The 19,363-nt window shown below is 48.9% G+C and overlaps 3 protein-coding genes across 8 annotated transcripts in view; 2 read left to right on the forward strand and 1 right to left on the reverse strand.

Annotated features, from left to right (window-relative positions):
• The window catches only part of USP30 (ubiquitin specific peptidase 30), a 27,875-nt gene extending 19,326 nt beyond the window's left edge, over positions 1–8,549 (forward strand). For all 4 annotated transcript variants that reach the window (XM_060170871.1, XM_060170872.1, XM_060170874.1 and 1 more), the window contains 6 exons: positions 2,011–2,070; positions 2,581–2,667; positions 3,447–3,527; positions 3,623–3,842; positions 5,321–5,441; positions 6,103–8,549. In XM_060170871.1, the coding sequence (XP_060026854.1) occupies positions 2,011–2,070; positions 2,581–2,667; positions 3,447–3,527; positions 3,623–3,842; positions 5,321–5,441; positions 6,103–6,367 (834 nt within the window). In that variant the 3' untranslated portion in view covers positions 6,368–8,549. The remainder of the gene's footprint in view (positions 1–2,010; positions 2,071–2,580; positions 2,668–3,446; positions 3,528–3,622; positions 3,843–5,320; positions 5,442–6,102) is intronic.
• ALKBH2 (alkB homolog 2, alpha-ketoglutarate dependent dioxygenase) lies at positions 7,690–16,825 on the reverse strand. 3 transcript variants are annotated; one of them, XM_060120651.1, is made up of 5 exons: positions 16,636–16,825; positions 12,599–12,813; positions 11,583–12,022; positions 10,588–10,786; positions 7,690–9,046 (listed from the first exon to the last, which is right to left on the reverse strand). In XM_060120651.1, the coding sequence occupies exons 3-5, from the start codon at positions 11,857–11,859 to the stop codon at positions 8,740–8,742; spliced, it is 783 nt and encodes a 260-aa protein (XP_059976634.1). In that variant the 5' UTR covers positions 11,860–12,022; positions 12,599–12,813; positions 16,636–16,825; the 3' UTR covers positions 7,690–8,739. The 3 variants fall into 3 exon arrangements, with proteins under 3 accessions (XP_059976634.1, XP_060026859.1, XP_060026858.1); XM_060170876.1 differs by having other exon boundaries at positions 12,599–12,885; XM_060170875.1 differs by lacking the exons at positions 12,599–12,813; positions 16,636–16,825 and adding an exon at positions 12,396–12,568.
• UNG (uracil DNA glycosylase) overlaps positions 15,977–19,363 on the forward strand; it is a 12,303-nt gene continuing 8,916 nt past the window's right edge. Inside the window, exons 1-3 of the mRNA XM_060120652.1 lie at positions 15,977–16,105; positions 16,768–16,974; positions 17,699–17,794. Coding sequence (XP_059976635.1) covers positions 15,977–16,105; positions 16,768–16,974; positions 17,699–17,794 — 432 coding nt within the window. The remainder of the gene's footprint in view (positions 16,106–16,767; positions 16,975–17,698; positions 17,795–19,363) is intronic.

The raw sequence follows: 19,363 nt of genomic DNA on the forward strand, positions 1-19,363 counted from the left end.
TCTTCAGTCTTTCTCCTCCGTGTCCTTCAATTTAGATAATTTCTATTGACCTATCTTCAAATTTCCTGACTGTCTTTCCCATCTTCAATCTCTGTTTGCTTGCCCAGTGAATTTTTCATTTTAGTTATTGTTCCTTTTAATTATCTCTTTCGGTTCTCTATAATTTCCATTTCTCTGCTGAGATCCTCTCTTTGTCCTCCGCTAGATCTGAATAACTCTCTCTTCCTATATGTCCTTGGGCATATTTATAATATACTCCTTTAGGGTCCTTGTGCCAATTGCACCATCCAGGTCCTCACCTCCTCTTCCCTACACACCACAGGTCACACTTTCTTCTTTCTTTGTACTGTATGTCTAGTACTTTTTTAATATTGACACTGTAGTAGAGACTCTGGATTCTGGTATGTCTCTCTGAGAAATAATGAACTCTGTCCTAGCAGGCAGTTGCCTTGGCTGAGCTTAAACTCCAACCCCCCTCTCCAACACTGGGTGGCAGACTCTCCGCTCAGTTTTCTCAGCCTCCAGCCGCAGCTTCTTGCTGAGTCCCTGGAGTCTCTTCCGTGTCTGTGCGCTTTAGGGATCAGCCATGGAATCAGGCAGGGCTTATACACAGATTGTAGGGCCTATCCTCTCCTGGCTCCTCTCTTTCTGGGATTTCCTCCAGCCTCTGTACCAGCCCTGAACTCTGTCTCCTGATACCTTAATTCTGTAAGACTGCTGCTTTTTCCCACCCAACACTGAACTGCATGGATTGGGGGGACCCTCAGGCAAAGAAGCCACACAGCAAATCTCACCCACCGAGGTCCCGTTTCTCCACGAATTGACTTCTCCATTTCCGCCTGCTTTTGGTAGCCCTCCAGTTGTTCAATTTGTTTTGTTTTGGTCCAGATTTTACAATTGTTATGTCAAGGAGAGTTAGTCTAGCCAAACTACTGTGCCATAATTGAAAGCAGGAACTCTTTTTTTTTAAAATAAATGTATTTATTTATGTATTTATTTTTGGCTATGTTGGGTCTTCGTTGCTGCGCGTGGGCTTCCTCTAGTTGTGGTGAGCGGGGGCTACTCTTCGTTGCGGTGCGCGCGCTTCTCATTGCGGTGGCTTCTCTTGTTGTGGAGCACGGGCTGTAGAGCGCAGGCTTAGTAGATGTGGCACATGGGCTTAGTTACTCCACGGCCTGTGTGATCTTTCCGGACCAGGGCTCGAACCTGTGTCCCCTGCATTGGCAGGCAGATTCTTAACCACTGCACCACCTGGGAAGTCCGAAAGCAGGACCTCTTAACCCTGTTTTATCATTTGTTGTTTTGGGGCTTTTTTTTGCAGTTAATAATATAACATGCACATCTTTCCATATAATCATGTGTAGTTCTACTACACTATTTTTTTTTTTTTTTTTTTTGCGGTACACGTGCCTCTCACTGCTGTGGCCTCTCCCGTTGCAGAGCACAGGCTCCGGACGCGCAGGCTCAGCGGCCATGGCTCACGGGCCCAGCCGCTCCGCGGCATGTGGGATCTTCCCGGACCGGGGCATGAACCCGTGTCCCCTGCATCGGCAGGTGGACTCTCAACCACTGCACCCCCAGGAAGCCCCTCTAATGCACTATTTTTAATATAGTATTCCATTCTATAATATATGGATATGATATAATTTATTTAATCACCCCCTGGAATTTTCACCCATTCACATTTTGCCGTCATAAATGATGCTGTGATAACCACATCCTTGTAGTTATATTATCCATGGTTAGTTCCTTAGGATAAAAATCCCAAAATTGCTGGGACAGGTATGCTATCGTATAGTTTTTCCAAGATATCCTTTAGTATTATTGTAGTTCTTATGTTTACAAGGTTGTTCTTAATAGAATTTGCTTCTAGGTAAGTACATTATGTTTGACTGTGTTACTGTTGGGCATGTAAATATTAAACTGTTTTATAGGCATATATCTTCCCATCTATAAAGCTTTGAATTGAACCTAAGTCCTTTCTGGTTTTTGCTGCAATATGTGTTTCAGAGTCCCGTTCGATTTGATACCTTCGATAGCCTTTCACTAAGTATTCCAGCTGCCACATGGGTATGTACTGATCTGTGGTTTACTTGGGGTCTGTTTTGGAGACATTTGAATCTGAAAGGGCTTTGAGACATTTCGTGTAGCTCAGCTACTACACATGACTCAGACACATGGTTGGTTGAACCCATCTTAGTTTTAATCTGTGGTACCATGGCCTGTCTTGGGGGGAGAAGGTGGGCATTTTCTCTCTTGCTGCAGAAATTTTGGCTTTTTTGAACACACACACACACACACACACACACACACACACACATTAATCTCAATTTCAAAGCTATCTACAAGAACATGGAAGCCCATAATTTTCTGCAGTGTTATGTCCTCATACCCTTGAATCCATCCATAAGAGCAAATCCAAGATGCTCTGGGCTCCCCATCTGTTCAGGAAACACCCAGTTGTGTCTGTGAAGCCTCACTGCCTGCCTAAGCAGAATAAAGCTCTAGGCTTCACACTGTTAACAGTTTCAGTCTAGCTCTCCTTGAATTGTAATCATGAATGTCCTTCTTGTGCTGTAGGGTCATCCACTGACCCTGGACCACTGCCTTCACCACTTCATCTCGTCGGAATCCGTGCGGGATGTCGTATGTGACAACTGTACGAAGGTATGGCTTTAACCCCAAGTGCCATTTCCTGAGCCGGCCCACGTGTCCTGATACAGCGCTTCCCACACCGTCGGCCCTGAGCTCTGCCGACTACCCCCAGAGGCTCTCTGCAGCCACAGCCACGTCCATCTAAGTTGCTGAGGAAATTGGCAGCCCACGGACCAAATCTTTTTCCCAGATGAGTTTGGTTTCATCCACAAAATGTTTAAAGAAAAAAATTTGAATGCCATGCTTTGAGGTGGGACAGGCCCGCTCCAATTCACTGCAGTTCCCTCCGCACCCGCCTGTTTCACATCTGCCTCAGCTGAGCGACCTGCCCGACTCCCCCGAGCAATTAAACATCACCCTCTGAATTAAGAGGAACTGTGGGGGCCAGAAATTTTGAAGACACAGAACAAAACAGATGACATGCTAGTGTCAGTTTCAGTGCGGCCTCTTTACTTCTTTTGCCTCCACGGTCACCATTAGTTAATGACTAAAAGAGTGAAGACAACTCACAGATAACTGGGCAGCTGAGTTCCTTCAGCAGGTGGACGTCAAGTGCCCAGTGAATGCACTTGTAACGCCAGCCTGACCCGCAGCTCTCCCTAAGGGTCCTGTTTCAAGAATTTCTGCAGAGGGACTTCCCTAGTGGTCCAGTGGTTAGGACTCCGTGCTTTCATGGCCGAGGGCGTGGGTTCGATCCCTGGTCGGGGAACTAAGATCCTGCAAGCTGCGCAACGCTGCCAAAAAAAAAAAAAAAAAAGAATTGCTGCAGAGAGATGTTTCCTTTATTTCAGATTGAAGCGAAAGGGACGCTGAATGGGGAGAAGGTGGAACACCAGAGGACCACGTTTGTCAAACAGTTAAAACTAGGAAAGGTGAGCCCATGCCGCATGCCTGGCCGGCTCTGCTCCCGAGGGCCCCCCGGGTCCCGCTCCCGACCCGCAGCTCTTTCCGTCTCTCCCACCCGCAGCTCCCCCAGTGTCTGTGCATCCACCTCCAGCGGCTGAGCTGGTCCAGCCACGGCACACCCCTGAAGCGGCACGAGCACGTGCAGTTCAACGAGTTCCTGATGATGGACATCTACAAGTATCACCTCCTCGGACACAAACCCGTTCACCGCAGCCCCGAGCTGCACGAGAAGGCAGGACCTGCACTGGAGCTGCAGGACGGGCCGGCAGCCCCCAAGCCAGGTGCCTGCCCGAGGGGCCAACGCAGCTGGCATTGGCGGGTTCCTTGTGCCACAAGGGCCAGGCTCCCCCGACGGCTGCTTAAATTCTTGAGAACAGCAGGACTGGGGTGGGGGAGGAGAGGTTTTGTAAAAGAGGTTTAACTGGCACAGTCACGAGATGTCTAGTTTTTAAAAACTCTCTGACAAATGAAGAACTGTAGGCAGGAAAGCAAAATGTTGCTTTCTGGTCTTCTGACTAAACAATAATTGGCTCAACTCATTCCAGTGAATTTCTTCTCTTTTCTTCTCCCCAGTACAGTCACCTCGTTTAGACAGGAACTGTGGGGAGGAATGTCCTGGCTGAAGATCCCTGAACATCTTATTTGGGTTGATACTTCTTTGCTGAATTGCTTTTTGTCTGATCCCATTACCATCCTCCCTTGAAGCTAATTATTGATCGGGTCCCAGTGAAGCCAGGTAGCTATTATCACTCTGTCTCACTGAAGAGAAAACCGAGGCTCCCAGAGGCTGATTGGTCCAGGGGCAAACAGCAGATGGGGGATCTGGTACTGGAATGAAGTGTCGGGACAGTGTTTTTTGTTTTTTTTTTTAAATTTGTTTTTGGCTGTGTTGGGTCTTCGTTTCTGTGCGAGGGCTTTCTCTAGTTGTGGCGAGCGGGGGCCACTCTTCATTGCGGTGCGCGGGCCTCTCACTGTTGCGGCCTCTGTTGTTGTGGAGCACAGGCTCCAGACGCGCAGGCTCGGTAGTTGTGGCTCACGGGCCTAGTTGCTCTGCGGCATGTGGGATCTTCCCAGACCAGGGCTCGAACCCGTGTCTGCTGCATTGGCAGGCAGATTCTTAACCACTGAGCCGCCAGGGAAGCCCCGTTGGGACAGTTTTGTAAAGGTGTTGTATGTAATTTGTTCAGTTCTTTGTAAATGAGGAAAACTCACCGACTTTCAAGGCTCCAAGCCTGAACTCGCCACCCGTGTGCCAGGACTGTCTTCCCTGCACCCCAGACTTTCCCCCCCTAACACCCTTACTACCATTATTCTTTCCTACATCCATTTGTGTGGCCTGGCAGGACATCATTCACAGGGAGACCGAGCTTTGTCCTTTCTCAGAAGGTCAATAGTTTAACATTGGGAGCAGCTGGGGTGGGAAGAGGGCCCAGTTTTAAATCCAGGACCTCCTTGCCCTGGCTTCCTTTTCTCCCTGGCAGGGGTGCAGGTCTTTAGCAAACAGGGCTGGGAATCTCAAAGACTCACAGAGTTGTCAAAGTGAGCAGGAGGCTAGGAGCTGGGTACATTTTTCCTATTTGGGGATTAAAACAGGCAGAGACAAAAAGGAAGTTTTATGAATCAGCATAGGACAAAATCACGTATCTGTTTTTCCTCTGTAGCCTTACTGGGGAGTTAAATTTCAAGCTAATCCAAACCATGTCTTGTTTACCCAAAGCTGCTGCTCACTTTCATTGCCTTCGGCCTTTTTCTCTTGCAGTTCGGAGTCACCCGGGGGGCCCCAAAACACAGATTTTCATGAACGGCGCCTGCTCCCCATCTTTCTTGCCCACGCTGCCAACCCCGATGCCCTTCCCCCTCCCAGCTGTTCCTGACTACAGGTGAGCCACTTTTTAGACGCATATGCCTCATTCACTGATGGCTTTAAAAATAAGAATTATAAAGTCCATAACATGTAAATGTTATGTGTATGTGTGTATACATGTACATATGTATGAAAGTATGTACATAAAGAAAGAAATTTAAAAAATTTGGGGGACACCACCTAAAGATAGATCACCAATTAAATCTTTGTCTTCCACTCTGTAAAACTGTGTGTGTGTGTGTGTGTGTGTGTGTGCACGCATATACTACACAACATACATACACTCACAGAATGGACAGTTTACCAGGCCAGTAAATACAGGTCTCTGTTTCAGTGGTTGCATAGTATTCAGTTGTATAGCTGTACCATTGTGTCAGTCCCCTATTGTTGAACATCTAGTATTTTTTACTCTTTGCTTTTTTTTTTTTTGCGGTACGCGGGCCTCTCACTGTTGTGGCCTCTCCCGTCGCGGAGCACAGGCTCAGCGCCCATGGCTCACGGGCCCAGCCGCTCCACGGCATGTGGGATCTTCCCGGACCGGGGCATGAACCCGTGTCCCCTGCATTGGCAGGCGGACGCTCATCCACTGCGCCACCAGGGAAGCCCTCCTCTTTGCTTTGCCTCTAAACCTTCCTTGTTGTATTTGTAAACCACTGGCATTTGTTCCTACCGTTCAGCTCCTCCACGTACCTCTTCCAGCTGGTGGCAGTTGTTGTCCACCACGGAGACATGCACTCGGGACACTTCGTGACCTACCGACGGTCCCCGCCTTCGGCCAAGAACCCTCTCTCCACCAGCAACCAGTGGCTGTGGATTTCTGACGACACCGTCCGCAAGGCCAGCCTGCAGGAGGTGCTGTCCTCCAGCGCCTACCTGCTGTTTTACGAGCGTGTTCTTTCCAAGATGCAGCACCAGAGTCAGGAGTGCAAGTCTGAAGAATGACTCTGCCCTGGCCCCAAAGCTAGAGCTGATGGCTCCGTCCAAGCTGTGTGCGTGTGCGTGTGCGTGTGTGCTGTGGTGTGTACGTGCAAGCAGCCCCACTAGAGTCCTGCAGCCTTCTGGTGTGTTCTAGGAGCAGGCTCCACACAGGAGCTGGTGGCCCCGATTCAAACGAGGTCAGGCTCCCCGCACAGCTCTGCCCGTGCATACCAGGGCAGCGGTGCCGGGCTAGGATAACAGTCATTGCGTCTAGAGCGTGTCTTGTCACTCACCTGATCCAGGTAATGAAAAGAAACCAGACTCCAGAAGCCACCTTTTTTAGATTGATACATTAGGTGTTCTCAGAGGGGAGTTAACTTTGTCTGATCCTCCAGCGTTTCAGCATAGATCTTTTATTTTTAATAAGCAGTCCCATAAAAATGGTTGAATTAGTGAAGTTACTAAAGGCAACAACTTCGAAGAAAAAGTGCCTTTCACTCTCAATTGCTTTCGTAGCGCGTCCCTTCTGGAAAACACACCTCATCTGGGAATCATACCAACAATTTTTGAAAAGCTCCGTACCTTCCAAAGTTACCGAATAGAGAGCAACAGAACAGTTAAAAGACGCCTGATGCGCACCCGCCTTCCCTTTTTATATGTCTTTTTCTAACCTTTCGATTCTTTATATGTAGTAAAAGCTCATGTGCCAAATCCGCCCCTCGGGGAAATTCTTTCTCTACTTTGTCAGTTACCAGTGACCAGCTTTCTCTTTGCTGTTATCTTTTGTATCCTGGACTCCCAAGTGTGATTATCGCATATTATATAACTGTGTGAACAGCCAGAACTCGGTGGCCTGTGTGCCACACCTAGGACTCCTCCGCTCTGTAGAAAACCCTTTCTCACACGAGGACCCCACGGTGGACAGCTATTCTCATCTATTTATTTATTGCCCATGAAGAGCTCCTGAGGTTTACAGGTGGAGCCGGGGGCTGTGTCAGAAAGACAATCCTGGCCTCCATTTGAGAGCTGGATTCTGAAAGAAGGGCACTGACCTTGGGGCTGCTGCCTCTCTGGACCTCAGTTTCCTCATCTGTAAAGTGATGAGTTAGATTCCATGACCATCCAAGTCCAGCCCTTCCCACAAAAAAGAAGTTTAAAAAAACTTTTTGAACATAAAATTATGGCTGATATCTAGTACTGTCATTCTGTTCTAGGTCCATATTCTAAATGTATTCGTTTCCAGTAGCCTCATACAAAAGGCCTCTCTTGGGCATCCTCCCCTCTCTTCAGGTAAGTCTAATGAAGGCAGCCCAGGGCCGAAGGAATTTTGATGACACAGGGGTATCTATGTTTTAGCTAGGCTCTTTTATTTAAAACAAAAAACAAATGCAGACTGACTCTTCAGAGATAAGATTTGGAATCAGACGTGTCCAAAAGGTCACCTGAGGTCAGGCTGAGGACTGTGCTTGCCCTGGTGGGGACCAGCTGGCAGACACTTCCAGACAAGGCCTTGGTGTCAGCTGAAAGCGCTAGAGGCCCAGGTGATCCCCATTCCCCCAGGCCCAGCGTGCATCCTGAGGACTCGGAACTCTCGCTATTGACAGAACGGACTGTGAAGTTCTCCAGGCCACACACCTCAGGGAGAAAGGAGCCGCACAAAGCTTCTGGTCTGTTCACGGCAGACGTCCCTTCCCGACTTCTTACAGACCCCGGCTTTGACGGTGAAAGGCACGTCCCCGTGGTACCCGCGGTCTGGGGGAAACAAATGCTCAATCACGTGACCTTAACCTGCCTGGCAAAGTTGTAGCTTGGAGCAACTGCTGCTCTGCCGCTGCTTACGCTTTGCAATCTGCCATTAAAGAGAGATGAACGGGGCTCATCCTTTTAGCGTTCAGTTGTGAGCAGATCTTTGGTCGGAGGGACTGAGCCACAGTTGTAAATGTGAATGATCTCCGTGCAAAGTCTCTTCCCCTGACTTAAAGGTGACTTTCTCATTTTTTGTAAATCATTAGGCGTTAAGTAGCAGCCAAACAAACACTCTTACTTCTAGCTTTAAGTTATTTACAAAGTCGCTTCTTTTTGCAAAAACTGAAGTTAAACTCGTAGTTTATGCCATAATAACTGCTGATTTATGTTTTTGCTAAAGGTACCTTTTGTATCTGCTGTGTATTATAGCAATAAAAGAATCATTTTGTTAGGAAAAAAATCAACTGGTCTTCTTTCATAATTCACCGACTCGATACAAACATCCTCTTTCTGAGTTCAGCATTGTATGTGAGAAGCCCTGCGCTTGGGTTCAACCTTTTCCATGTTCCCTGTTGGTAAAGGAAATGCCAGCTCCCTCTTGGAGTAGAGAAGGAAGGAACTAACAGAAGTACTAGCTGTTAAAAACGTTTTTACTTTGTAATAGGCAGGATTTTCCGAAATGTCAGGTTGACCCGGGGAGCCAGAACATTCTTTCGGACGGGGAGACTGTGGTACCAGTGAGTGTTGGTTGGGTGGTTCATCATAAGTAAGCTTCCGTGGGCCAGCTGGAGCCTGACCACCCCCAGCCTCCGGGAGGGGTGCTTCCCCCGGGAATCCTTATGCCGGAAGAAGAAGTCTCTGCAAGCCCCGAAGGAGACAGAGGCGATGGGGCTCCCGGGAGCCAGCTCTCTCTCATCATCTCTGTGCTCACCAATGTGGTCACGGCCGTCTTTGTACCTGCGGTGAGAAAGCAAGCAGAGTTCACAGAACAGCCCTCTGTGGAAACACGCCCACACCTCGTTTGCCTGCAGGGAAACAGTGCCACGAGCACAGGTTTCTGCAGGGGCTGGAGGGCTGCATCTGGTCCACAGATGAGGCAAGCCTTTCACTTTGTTATCAGCCCTCTTTGATCACACGCTTTAAAACCAATAAGGAATTCCCTGGCGGTCCAATGGTTAGGACTCTGCGCTTCCACTGCAGGGGGCCCAGGTTTGATCCCTGGTCAGGAAACTAAGATCCCACAAGCCATCAAACAAACAAAGCACACCAACAGAGGCCAAACACGAGTCTTAGAGTTCTCCTGCAGGGTTCGTATGTGTAAACCTTCATCGCGAAAGACGGTTTCTCCCTACACTTAAACCCGTATTCCTCGCACAGTCTGGCCCCCGCCGGTCTCTGAGCTCATCACTGCTTTCCAGCACCACCAGCGGGATTTCCACTCGGGACACTCCAAGCTCCCTCTGCTCTCCCTCCAGGTGCCTGTGTGGCTCCCACTCTCTCTTGGTTTAGCTATCAGCTCGGACGTCACCCCTCCGTGAACCCTCCTCTAACCATCTTCCCTTAAACCCAGAGTTCTCAACCAGGGTGACTCTGCCCCCCAGGGGGGCACTAGGCGATGTCTGGAGACATTCTGGTTGCTCTGACCAAAGGGACCCCCGAAAAAAATGCATAGTCTAAAAGGAGGCAGCCTTTCAGCCATCTCTGGGGGACTGCTCCGAAGAGGTAAGGGGGGAGCCGACAAAACACGGTCGTTAGAACATCAAAAGGTTACTGATAATTAAAAGAAAACCAGACATCTCGAGCTAATGAGTTTAGTGCCTTTCTGTGTAGGGGACAGTCTGGGCTCACTGAAGTCATTCCTTTGAGATGCACCTCAGCTCTCTGGGGCCAGTATCCTGTCCTCTCCCATCCTGAGTCCCCTCAGGGGGCACCCTGGCGGTGGCTGCGGGGCTGAGGGCTTGGCAAGGGGTAAGTCTCCATCCTGAGTTCCCTCAGGGCTACAGTGGCTTGATGGCCCCGCATCCTCTGTTGGATGATATGGCAGGCAACGTTCTTCATTCACAGGGTGGTCCTGGCATCTGGTGGGTGGAGGCTAGGGAGGCTGCCCAACATCCTGCAGTGCACAGGTCAGCCCCAGAAGGAGGATTATCTGGCCCAAAGCATCAGGAGTGTTGCTGTTGAGAAACCCAGACTCCTTCCTCCCAGCCGTTCTCAGATCAGCCTGTTCAATTTTCTACGAGACACTTATCAACGTCTGAAGTTATCTTGTTCACCTGTTCATCAGTTTGCGCCCTCTCACTCCCGCCATGGTGAGAGCTCCATGAAGACTAATTGCTTATGTTCCACTACTATTCCCCTAACTACCCTGAAGGGTTATTTGTTGTACAAATGAGTAAAGTAGGGTGGAATCCTAAACTCTTCTTTTTGGAAGAGACAGGTTTATAAAATTCAGTCCACTGTCCTAAAAAGTAAAAGGTACAAACAGTTAGGGGGGTCACCTGTTGACAAGCACGAAGTTGAAGTTCTGTCCAGTCACTACAGAAACGCGATCCCGGATGCGCTCTAGGACAGGGACCCAGGGCTTTGGAGACAGAGTAAGGCCCGAAAAGGTGTAGGTCAGCCCAGTGTCACCGTATGTCGCCTGCTTCCTTGGGACATTGTGCCACTTCCCAAACACCTGGATCCTGGCCAGCGCACCTGTGCAGGGGAAACATGGCAGCGCCTCAGACGATCCACACTCACTCCCTGAGTATTCAGAAAAGGAAGTAAAACAGGAATAACATCTAATACCCCGAGCAGGGGCCCCCTCCTCAAAAATCATTGTGGCTCGTCCAAAACGTTCATGTAAGGACAGTGATTCTTGTCCGACACTTGGAGAAACACAGCCCTAGTCCAAGTTTTTTATAAAAACACCCTAACTTAATTGCTCACTAGAACCGTAATACAGAGGCTGAAATTGGAGCAAAATGAAGTCAGGTTACACGCTAGCACGGTGATTTTGCCAACTGTGGGGACAAAGGGCATAGATGGAAGACGGTGCTAATTCAGCTCAGGATGGAGGCTGGGTCTCCCGTGGGCATTTCTACGTCTCCCCGTCCCTGTGCTCCGCCACCGCCACATTGCAGTGGTGCTCAGCGTGTGGTCCCCGGATCAGTAGCACCCGGAAACTCCGGACACTAGACTGCAGGGGCAGGGCAAGCCATGGTGTTCTCACAAGCAACAAAGTTCTCCAGGTGATGCTGAGAACCTCGTGCATAGGAATTACCTGGTAATTTACCATCTCTCCGCTCTCAGCGGACAGGAGATCCCTGTTATTAAGTCTGTATCCCAAGCACTCAGCAAGTTGCTTGGCCCAGAGGTGCCCGGAATATGTGTTCAGTCAATTAACAAACTCATCTGTAATTAATGGCTCCTGGGTTCAGATTTCCCTAAACACGGACCACTAGTTTTATCCAACAAGCCTTCCACACACACCCCACCGTCCCCTGCTTACCTGTAAAATATTCCACTTCTTTCTCCAGCTCTTGGAAAATCTCATCTGCTTCGGCTTTGCCAAACAGGACTGTGTAATCGCAGTCCAGGCCCTCGGCTGCAATGTGCCTCCAGCTGAGGCCTGCCGAGTGGACGCCATGCCCCGGGGCTGCTCTCCTGGGCTTTTTCCTGCTGGTCCCCTCCTCTTCTGCCAACCCTGCTGGGCCTCCTCCGGTCTGCTCTTGCCCCCTCTTTCCCATAAGGCCCCTGACAGCCCCCTTCACCAGGAACCTGTCCATCTAGTCTCCACAAAGCAAACACCTGGTAGCCAGTGGCCAGGCCAAGAGAGAAAGAGAGATTGCCCAGGCTCTGTCCCAAATGCCAAAATCCACTCTGCAAAGTGGTCTCACGGTGGCATTCCTCCAGTTTTTAAGCTTCCATTTTAAAGTTTAACACCATGTCCTATAAAGGAAGTAAGAGGAGGTTAAAGCTGGAAGGATCCCTCCCACACCTGGGTAGGTATTAGAATCAGCCGCCTAGCTTGCAACACCCACGTGTGCCTGCCCTCTACCCGCAAAAATCCGAATTTTTAAAGAAACACCCACCCCCCGGAATTCGCACGCCAATGGCAAACTTGGAAACTGCAACCCAAACCCTCACTTTACATATGGGGAAACTGACACACTGAGAGGGGGAGAGGTTTGCTCAAAGTCACCCAGAAAAACATGTCTCTCTCTCCCTTCCACCCTGCAAAGGACAGGCTGGGGGGTGGGGGGTAGATAACTGGCCGGCCTCCCACGCAAGTATTAAAACAGGTAAGTATTGCGATCCTTACACGGACAAGATTCTGAATCTAAATGTAACAACGGTTAAACGTGGTCATACACCAGGCACGCCGAATTCTGATAGAAAATAAGAATTGTAACACGTGCGGGGGGTGGGTGGTGCCTAGGGGTCTCTTTAAAATCTCAGCTCCCGCGAAGCTCCGCTTCTCCCAGACACTGTAGAAAGGTCTTGCGGAAAAGAGGAAACACTTACCCCCTCTACAGAACTGCTTCCGGGTAGATTTCAGCCGCGAACTGGAGAAAATCCAGGCAAATCTGCAAAACAAAGCGGTGGGCGGCCTCCGGGCGCCACCTGTTGGCCCTCCGGGCGCGTTGCAAGCACCGCCGTATTTCTGGGTAACGTTATTTGTTCCGCAGCAGTGCAGGGTCCCCGGTGGTTTGGCAGCTGTTGTTCGGTATCATCTCTCCCTGGGGATTAATTTCGTTTCCTGACAGGGAGTTGGGCCAACCAGCATATTGTCGCAGATAGGAGCACGAATTCTGCAATCAGACCCCGTAACTTCCATTTCTGTCTCCTCAACTGTAGCTGTGCGGCTCCTACAGGTCACTTAACCCTTCTGGGCTTGAACTGCCTTCTCTAAACAGTGGGGACTACAAAACCTATGCCATGAGAACACCATGAGGAGCAAATGAGAGGATGTGTGAGAAGGGCTTCTGTGCTTCAAACAAATGTCAGCTTTTATTATCACCAATTTTTATTTACTCTCTCTCTTGGCCAATGGAATGAAAAGAGGTTGGGGGCTTTGTTTTGAATCTTCTTAGCGTCCAGCTCTGCAGATTTCGACGAAGGTAAACAGTTGTGTGACCACACCACAATCAAGATCTAGAATTCTATCATCCCATAAAATTCCCCCAAGTCTCCTAGTTATCAACTCGCCCCCTTACCCAGCCCCTGGCAACCACTGATGTGTTTTCCGTCCCTAGAGTTTTACCTTTTCCAGAATTTCTTGTAAATGAAATGATACAATATATAGGCTTTGTGTCTGGCTTCTTTCACTTAGTCTAACGCTTTTAAGATGTATCCATGTTGTTTGTATCAGTTTATTCCTTTTCATTGCTGAGTAAGCTGCCCTTGTACTCATGCCCTACAATTTGTCCACCCACTTGCCACTTGAGGGGCATTTGGGTTGTTTCCAGTTTGGGGAAAATACAAATAAGGTCACTATATCTATTCATGTACAAGCTCTCGTGTGAATATAGAGTCCAATTTCACTTGGGTAAATATGTAGGAGTGGGATCGCAGGGGCACATGGTAAGAGTATGTGTCACTTTATACAAAGCTGCCAAACTTTTTCACAGTGGCTTTTATTTTCTTATTTTAAAAATAATTTTAAATTATGAACATCTCTTCTTCTTACACATCAAGCTCCTTGTCCTAGGCGCTGGAACACAACAGTAACAAGAATCAAGTCCCTGCCCTCACCCAGGTTACGTGTTGGAGATGGAGACATAAATAAACAAGGAGAGAATAAATAAGATTACTTTATTTTATTTTGGCCACACCACAAGGCATGCGGGATCTTAGTTCCCTGACCAGGGATCAAACCCATGTGCCCTGCAGTGGAAGCGCAGAGCCTTAATCACTGGACCTCCAGGGAAGTCCCAATAAGATCATCTTAGATAGTACAGAAGCTGTAAACAGAGTGACCTGCTAGAAAGTGGGGCAGGAGGAGAAGGCCCTTCAGAGGCAGGGTCTCGAGCTGAGACCTGAGGTTTTCCAGGCAGGGGGACAGTGCGTGCAAGGTGTAAGACCACACAAGGGACAGCTGGGTATGCCTGGTGACTGTGCTGAGAACCAGACTCATCATGTCACAGCAGCTGGGCTTCCGTGAGAGGGTGAAGCAGCCTTGCCAACTGGTAAGAAGCAGGGATTTTTTTTAAAACCATTTTTAAAAGTTGAAGTATAGTTAATTTACAATGTTGTGTTAGTTTCAGGTGTACCGCAAAGTGATTCAGTTATACATATATACATATATTCTTTTTTCAGATTATTTTCCATTATAGGTTCCATTGAATATAGTTCCCTGTGCTATACAGTAGATCCTTGTTGTTTATCTATTTCATATATAGTACTGTGTACATGTTAACCCCAAACTCCTAATTTATCTCTGCCCCATCCCCTCTGGTAACCATAAATTTGTTTTGTATGTCTGTGAGTCTATTTTTGTTTTGTAAATATGTTTATTTCTATCATGTTTTTAGATTCCACATATAAGTGATATGATATTTGTCTTTCTCTGACTTCACTTAGTATGATAATCTCTAGGTCCATCCATGTTGCTGCAGATGGCATTATTTTGTTCTTTGTTACGGCTAATATTCCATTGTGTGTATATACCCACAGCTTCTTTATCCATTTATCTGTCAATGGATGTTTAGGTTGCTTCCATGTCTTGGCTATTGTAAATAGTGCTGCTATGAACATTGGGGTGCATATACCTTTTTGAATTAGAGTTTTTTCCCTATATATGCCCAGGCGTGGGATTGTTGGATCATATGATAACTTTATTTTTAGTTTCTTTAGGGAACCTCCATACTGGTCTCCATAGTGGCTGCGCCAATTTACATTCCCGCCAACAGTGTAGGAGGGGTCCTTTTTCTCTACACCATCTCCAGCATTTACTACTTGTAGACACTTTAATGATGACCATTCTGACTGGTGTGAGGTGATACCTCATTGTAGTTTTAATTTGCATTTCTCTAATAATTAGAGATGTTGAGCATCTTTTCCTGTGCCTGTTGACCATCTGTTTGTATGTAGAAGCAAGGATTTTATTCCAAACATTTTTTGAAACTATAGGATTTTAACCTGGGGATTATTATGGTGTAATTTACATTTCAAAAAGATGATTAGGTAGGAAAAGAGAAGACCCGCTGGGATTGTAGTTAGTAGACCAGAGATTGAGAACAGCATTTGAATTTGGGCTTTATTATGGAGATGGACCCAAGAGGACCTGTCCACAGTTTGGATGTGGGGAGGGAGGGAGAGGGGAAGAATCCCAGGTGTATGGGGATGTCTTTCAGAGGATGACTAGTTTGGAGTTTAACCTTAATGACCTCTGTTAAAGTCTCCCCCAAACCTTACAGGTTAGGCTTCTAGGCCTTAGTTTGTCGTCAGTAAAACAGGTTGTGAAAATTGGACAACTAAAAGCAAAACAATTACTTTTTTTTTTTTTAACAATTACTATTTTAAAGCTAATTTCACTCCCACAAAAAACCCTACGGGGCGGGTACTTTTAAGTTCTTTCACCGGCTGAGAGGTGGAGGGACTTGCCCAAGGCAGAGGTATGATGGGTGAGAAGAATGAATGAAAGAGTAAACATCTGAGTGAACCGACCTAAGGAACCCCGCCCGCTCTAAAGACCTTTCTGAGCCCCACTTCGCCTCAGGGACCTTGCCCCTCGGCCCCTCCCACACATGCGCACTAGGACCTCCGCTGCCCCCTCGCCCACCCCCCCACCCCCGGTCGGAGCATGCGCGGGTTGCTTGGCGCCAATTGCTGACCGCCGCGGCTAGCGCCAAGCTCGCGGGTCCCCGGGCAGCGCGCGTTCGCTCCCTCCTCGGCTCCAGGATGATTGGCCAGAAGACCCTCTACTCCTTCTTCTCCCCGAGCCCCTCCGGGAAGCGACGTGCCTGCAGCTCCGAGCCGGCCGAGCAGTGGAACGGAGTGGCGGCGGTAGCTGAGAGCGGGGATGCGGCGGTAAGGCGCGGCGGGGACCGCTCGTGGGGCCGGGGGTCAGGGGGAAGGGAGGGTGAGGAGGGCGAAGAGGGCGAGGAGGGCGGCGGACCCCGCGCGACCGAGGGGTTGCAGGAACATGGGGCTCACTGGGTAAACTGGGGCCTCCACGTGTTCAAAACAGCCGCCGTGGCGCCTCATCGGCGGCCATGCTGAGGGGTCAGCCAATGGAGGCGAACCTTGGGCCGACGGCGCCAATCAGAGGCGAGGGGCCCGGCCCACCCTCCAATCAGAGGAGGGAGGGGGTGGGTCCTGGAGGGGAGGGTTTTTGCCGCGAAAAGACCACGTGGGGACGCTAGTGGCGGGACCCGCGGGGCGGGGCCCTGGGTGCTGGGCCCCTTCTCCGCGAACCTGTAGCGAGGCGCTGCGGGCCTTGCTCACAGACCTTTTTCCTGCCCTGTTTTGGTACCAAACTCGAAATTTGGGGCAGCGGCCTGTTAGTGCCGGACTGGTATCAGCCCTGGGTTTCCAGAGTCCGGTTTTTTTGTACGTACCTGCCGAGCGGGGCTGAAACCCCAAGAATGGGTGTCCTCTACCCTGGGCTGTTGGGTTGGGGACGGAAGCTGCGGGCTCCCGGGAGAGGTCCGCTGCAGCTCGTGACCCGTTTCTGCGGGGACCACTTGCAGGCCAGCCCCGCCAAGAAGATCCGGGCCGGGCAGGAGGAGCCCGGCACGCCGCCCTCGTCGCCACTGAGCCCCGAGCAGTTGGTCCGCATCCAGAAGAACAAAGCCGCCGCACTGCTCAGACTCGCAGCACGCAATGTGCCTGTAGGTTTCGGTGAGAGTTGGAAGAAGCACCTCAGCGGGGAGTTCGGGAAACCATATTTTATTAAGGTAAAGTTGGAGACTGCGGGCACTTGTAAATATAGCAGGCCAAGCCCACGTTTATAGGATATTGCTTTCGTGAGCTCCTACTTTCCCTCCTTCAACGTACAGCCATGATGTTTTGAATCTGCCCAGTTTAAGATTTTTAAAAGACTATGAGGTGATATCATAGCTTCTTTTTTTTTTTTTTTTTTGCGGTACGCGGGCCTCTCACTGTTGTGGCCTCTTCCATCGCGGAGCACAGGCTCCGGACGCGCAGGCTCAGCGGCCATGGCTCACGGGCCCAGCCGCTCCGCGGCATGTGGGATCTTCCAGGATCGGGGCACGAAGCCGTGTCCCCTGCATCGGCAGGCGGACTCTCAGCCACTGCGCCCCCAGGGAAGCCCTCATAGCTTCTTTTAACCCGTTTGTTTAGTCTGCTCCCAAGGAAAGAGTGGCCTGGTAAAAACCACAAACCCGACTGAATGAAACCTGCCCTTTAAACAAAAGAGGGAGGGGTTGGCACCCGCAGGAAATCAAGGCTGTCAGGCCAATCAACTTTGACGCAGCCCAAAGAAAGGAATTAAAATGTCGTGAGGGGAACTGTTTTGATTTTTACGCAGAATTTGGATATAAAACTTGGCAAAGAGCTAGCTAAAAGCTCTTCCAGTAGCTTTCATTGGAAGCTTTCTTATTGAATTCTTATGCTTTCCGGTGAGAATCTGATTGTAAATCTAGTTTATCTTTCCATCAGCTTATGGGATTTGTTGCAGAAGAAAGGAAACATTACACTGTTTACCCACCCCCGCAGCAAGTCTTCACATGGACCCAAATGTGTGACATAAGAGATGTAAGTACAAGTTGTGGATGAATTTTACTAAAAGGGGAGTAGGACTCAAATGGTAGTTTTTAATTAGGGACACTGGAGTTAAGCCACTGTCCATAATTCAGTAATAAATAAAATACTGAAATTGTGAGGTTTGGCGGGCCGTATTTTAGCCTGTACGTACCCTGTTTAACTTTTACTGTGTGCCGTTCATATGGCAAAAAAAGAAAAGTATGTACGTAAACCATGGGTCTGTATGCTCTCACTTGTATTTTATTTTATCCTTAAACCGACCCCATGCCCATGAGAGGTAAAGTGTGGTGGTGAGGAAACTGAGGCACGAAGCAGTTAAGTCTTTTCCAAGTGGTTGTCGGGGGTCCCACCTTGACTTGCGGCTCAGTGTTCTTTCTGTCTGACCACACCATCCTTTACCGTTGATGCTTTCAAACTCTTGACTTGTGGCCTAAACACATCTCCTGTTAACAGATTCCTTTGCTTTGGTTCAGTGTATATACAATGGCTGCTCGCTGTCAGAAGCTTGTTTGTGGCTTCCCACGGTGCAAACTATGAACGCTGAGGGTGAATACGGCCACTTCCTGCTTCCCAGCCTCACCTCCACCTTCCATTCTCCTCCTTTGGAGCTGGACAGGGCGATGACCCTCTCCTCACTTCTGTCTTTTGAAAACCAACTAGAGGCATCTCTGGCACCTCCCGGAAGGAGGCCTGTCCCCCACTATATTTGTGATGTGGGTTTCCTTTGTGATGTGGGGTTTTAGTATCTGCTTGCATTGGAGGTGTTCCATTTTTTTGTTCTCCTTTTGCCTTACTGATTTTGTAAGCTGAGGGTAGGAATCCCGTGATTTAATAAGCACCTGTTAAAGAGAAGTGAAATTGTTGAAGAAGCCATCGTGATAAGGCTGACACTCCTAATACTTAGCAGACTTCACAATTTCCATTTCAGAGCAAGCACTTCGAACGTACCTCCTGGTTTATAAAGTTAAAAAAAAACAAGTCCTATTAAATTCAGTACTAGTTTGCCCCTTGTTTGAAGTATGTCCTGTTTTGAGTACCAATGAGCAATATTGTAAAGAAAGACTAAGAAAAGTGCATGAGACTTCTGAGGATCAGATGGCCCGGTGGGGCTTCTTTGCCAGTGACCATGTGCAGGGTAGGGGATGTTACCTGGCTCCTCTGAGGTCCTTATCCAGGACCAGACTGGAAAGCTTCCCCGCTCAGACAGGTTGCTTCATGTTGGGGAATATGCCAGGGGCAGTGTGAGTACCAACCTGAGGAATGCAGAGGCCCATGAAAGCTGCCTGATTGTGGGAACGTCTGAAGCTGGATTTTGAAGAATAAAGTGTATGTTGGCTACGGAAGGAGAGTCTTAAGAAGGAACACGGCAAAAGTGTGGGAATGAAGAGAGGTGGGTGGGCGGGCACCCGATCAAAAGGCCTAGTAGTATTTTCACACTGACGGTGACAGTGACCTCATTCTCCTCTGGTTCCATCCCTTAAGAGGACACAGGCAGACCTTGTTTTATTGCACTTCGCAGATCCAGCAGTTTTTACAAATCGAAGGTTTGTGGCAACCTTT

This window comes from Lagenorhynchus albirostris, chromosome 14, assembly GCF_949774975.1.
Source record: "Lagenorhynchus albirostris chromosome 14, mLagAlb1.1, whole genome shotgun sequence".
NCBI lineage: Eukaryota > Metazoa > Chordata > Mammalia > Artiodactyla > Delphinidae > Lagenorhynchus > Lagenorhynchus albirostris.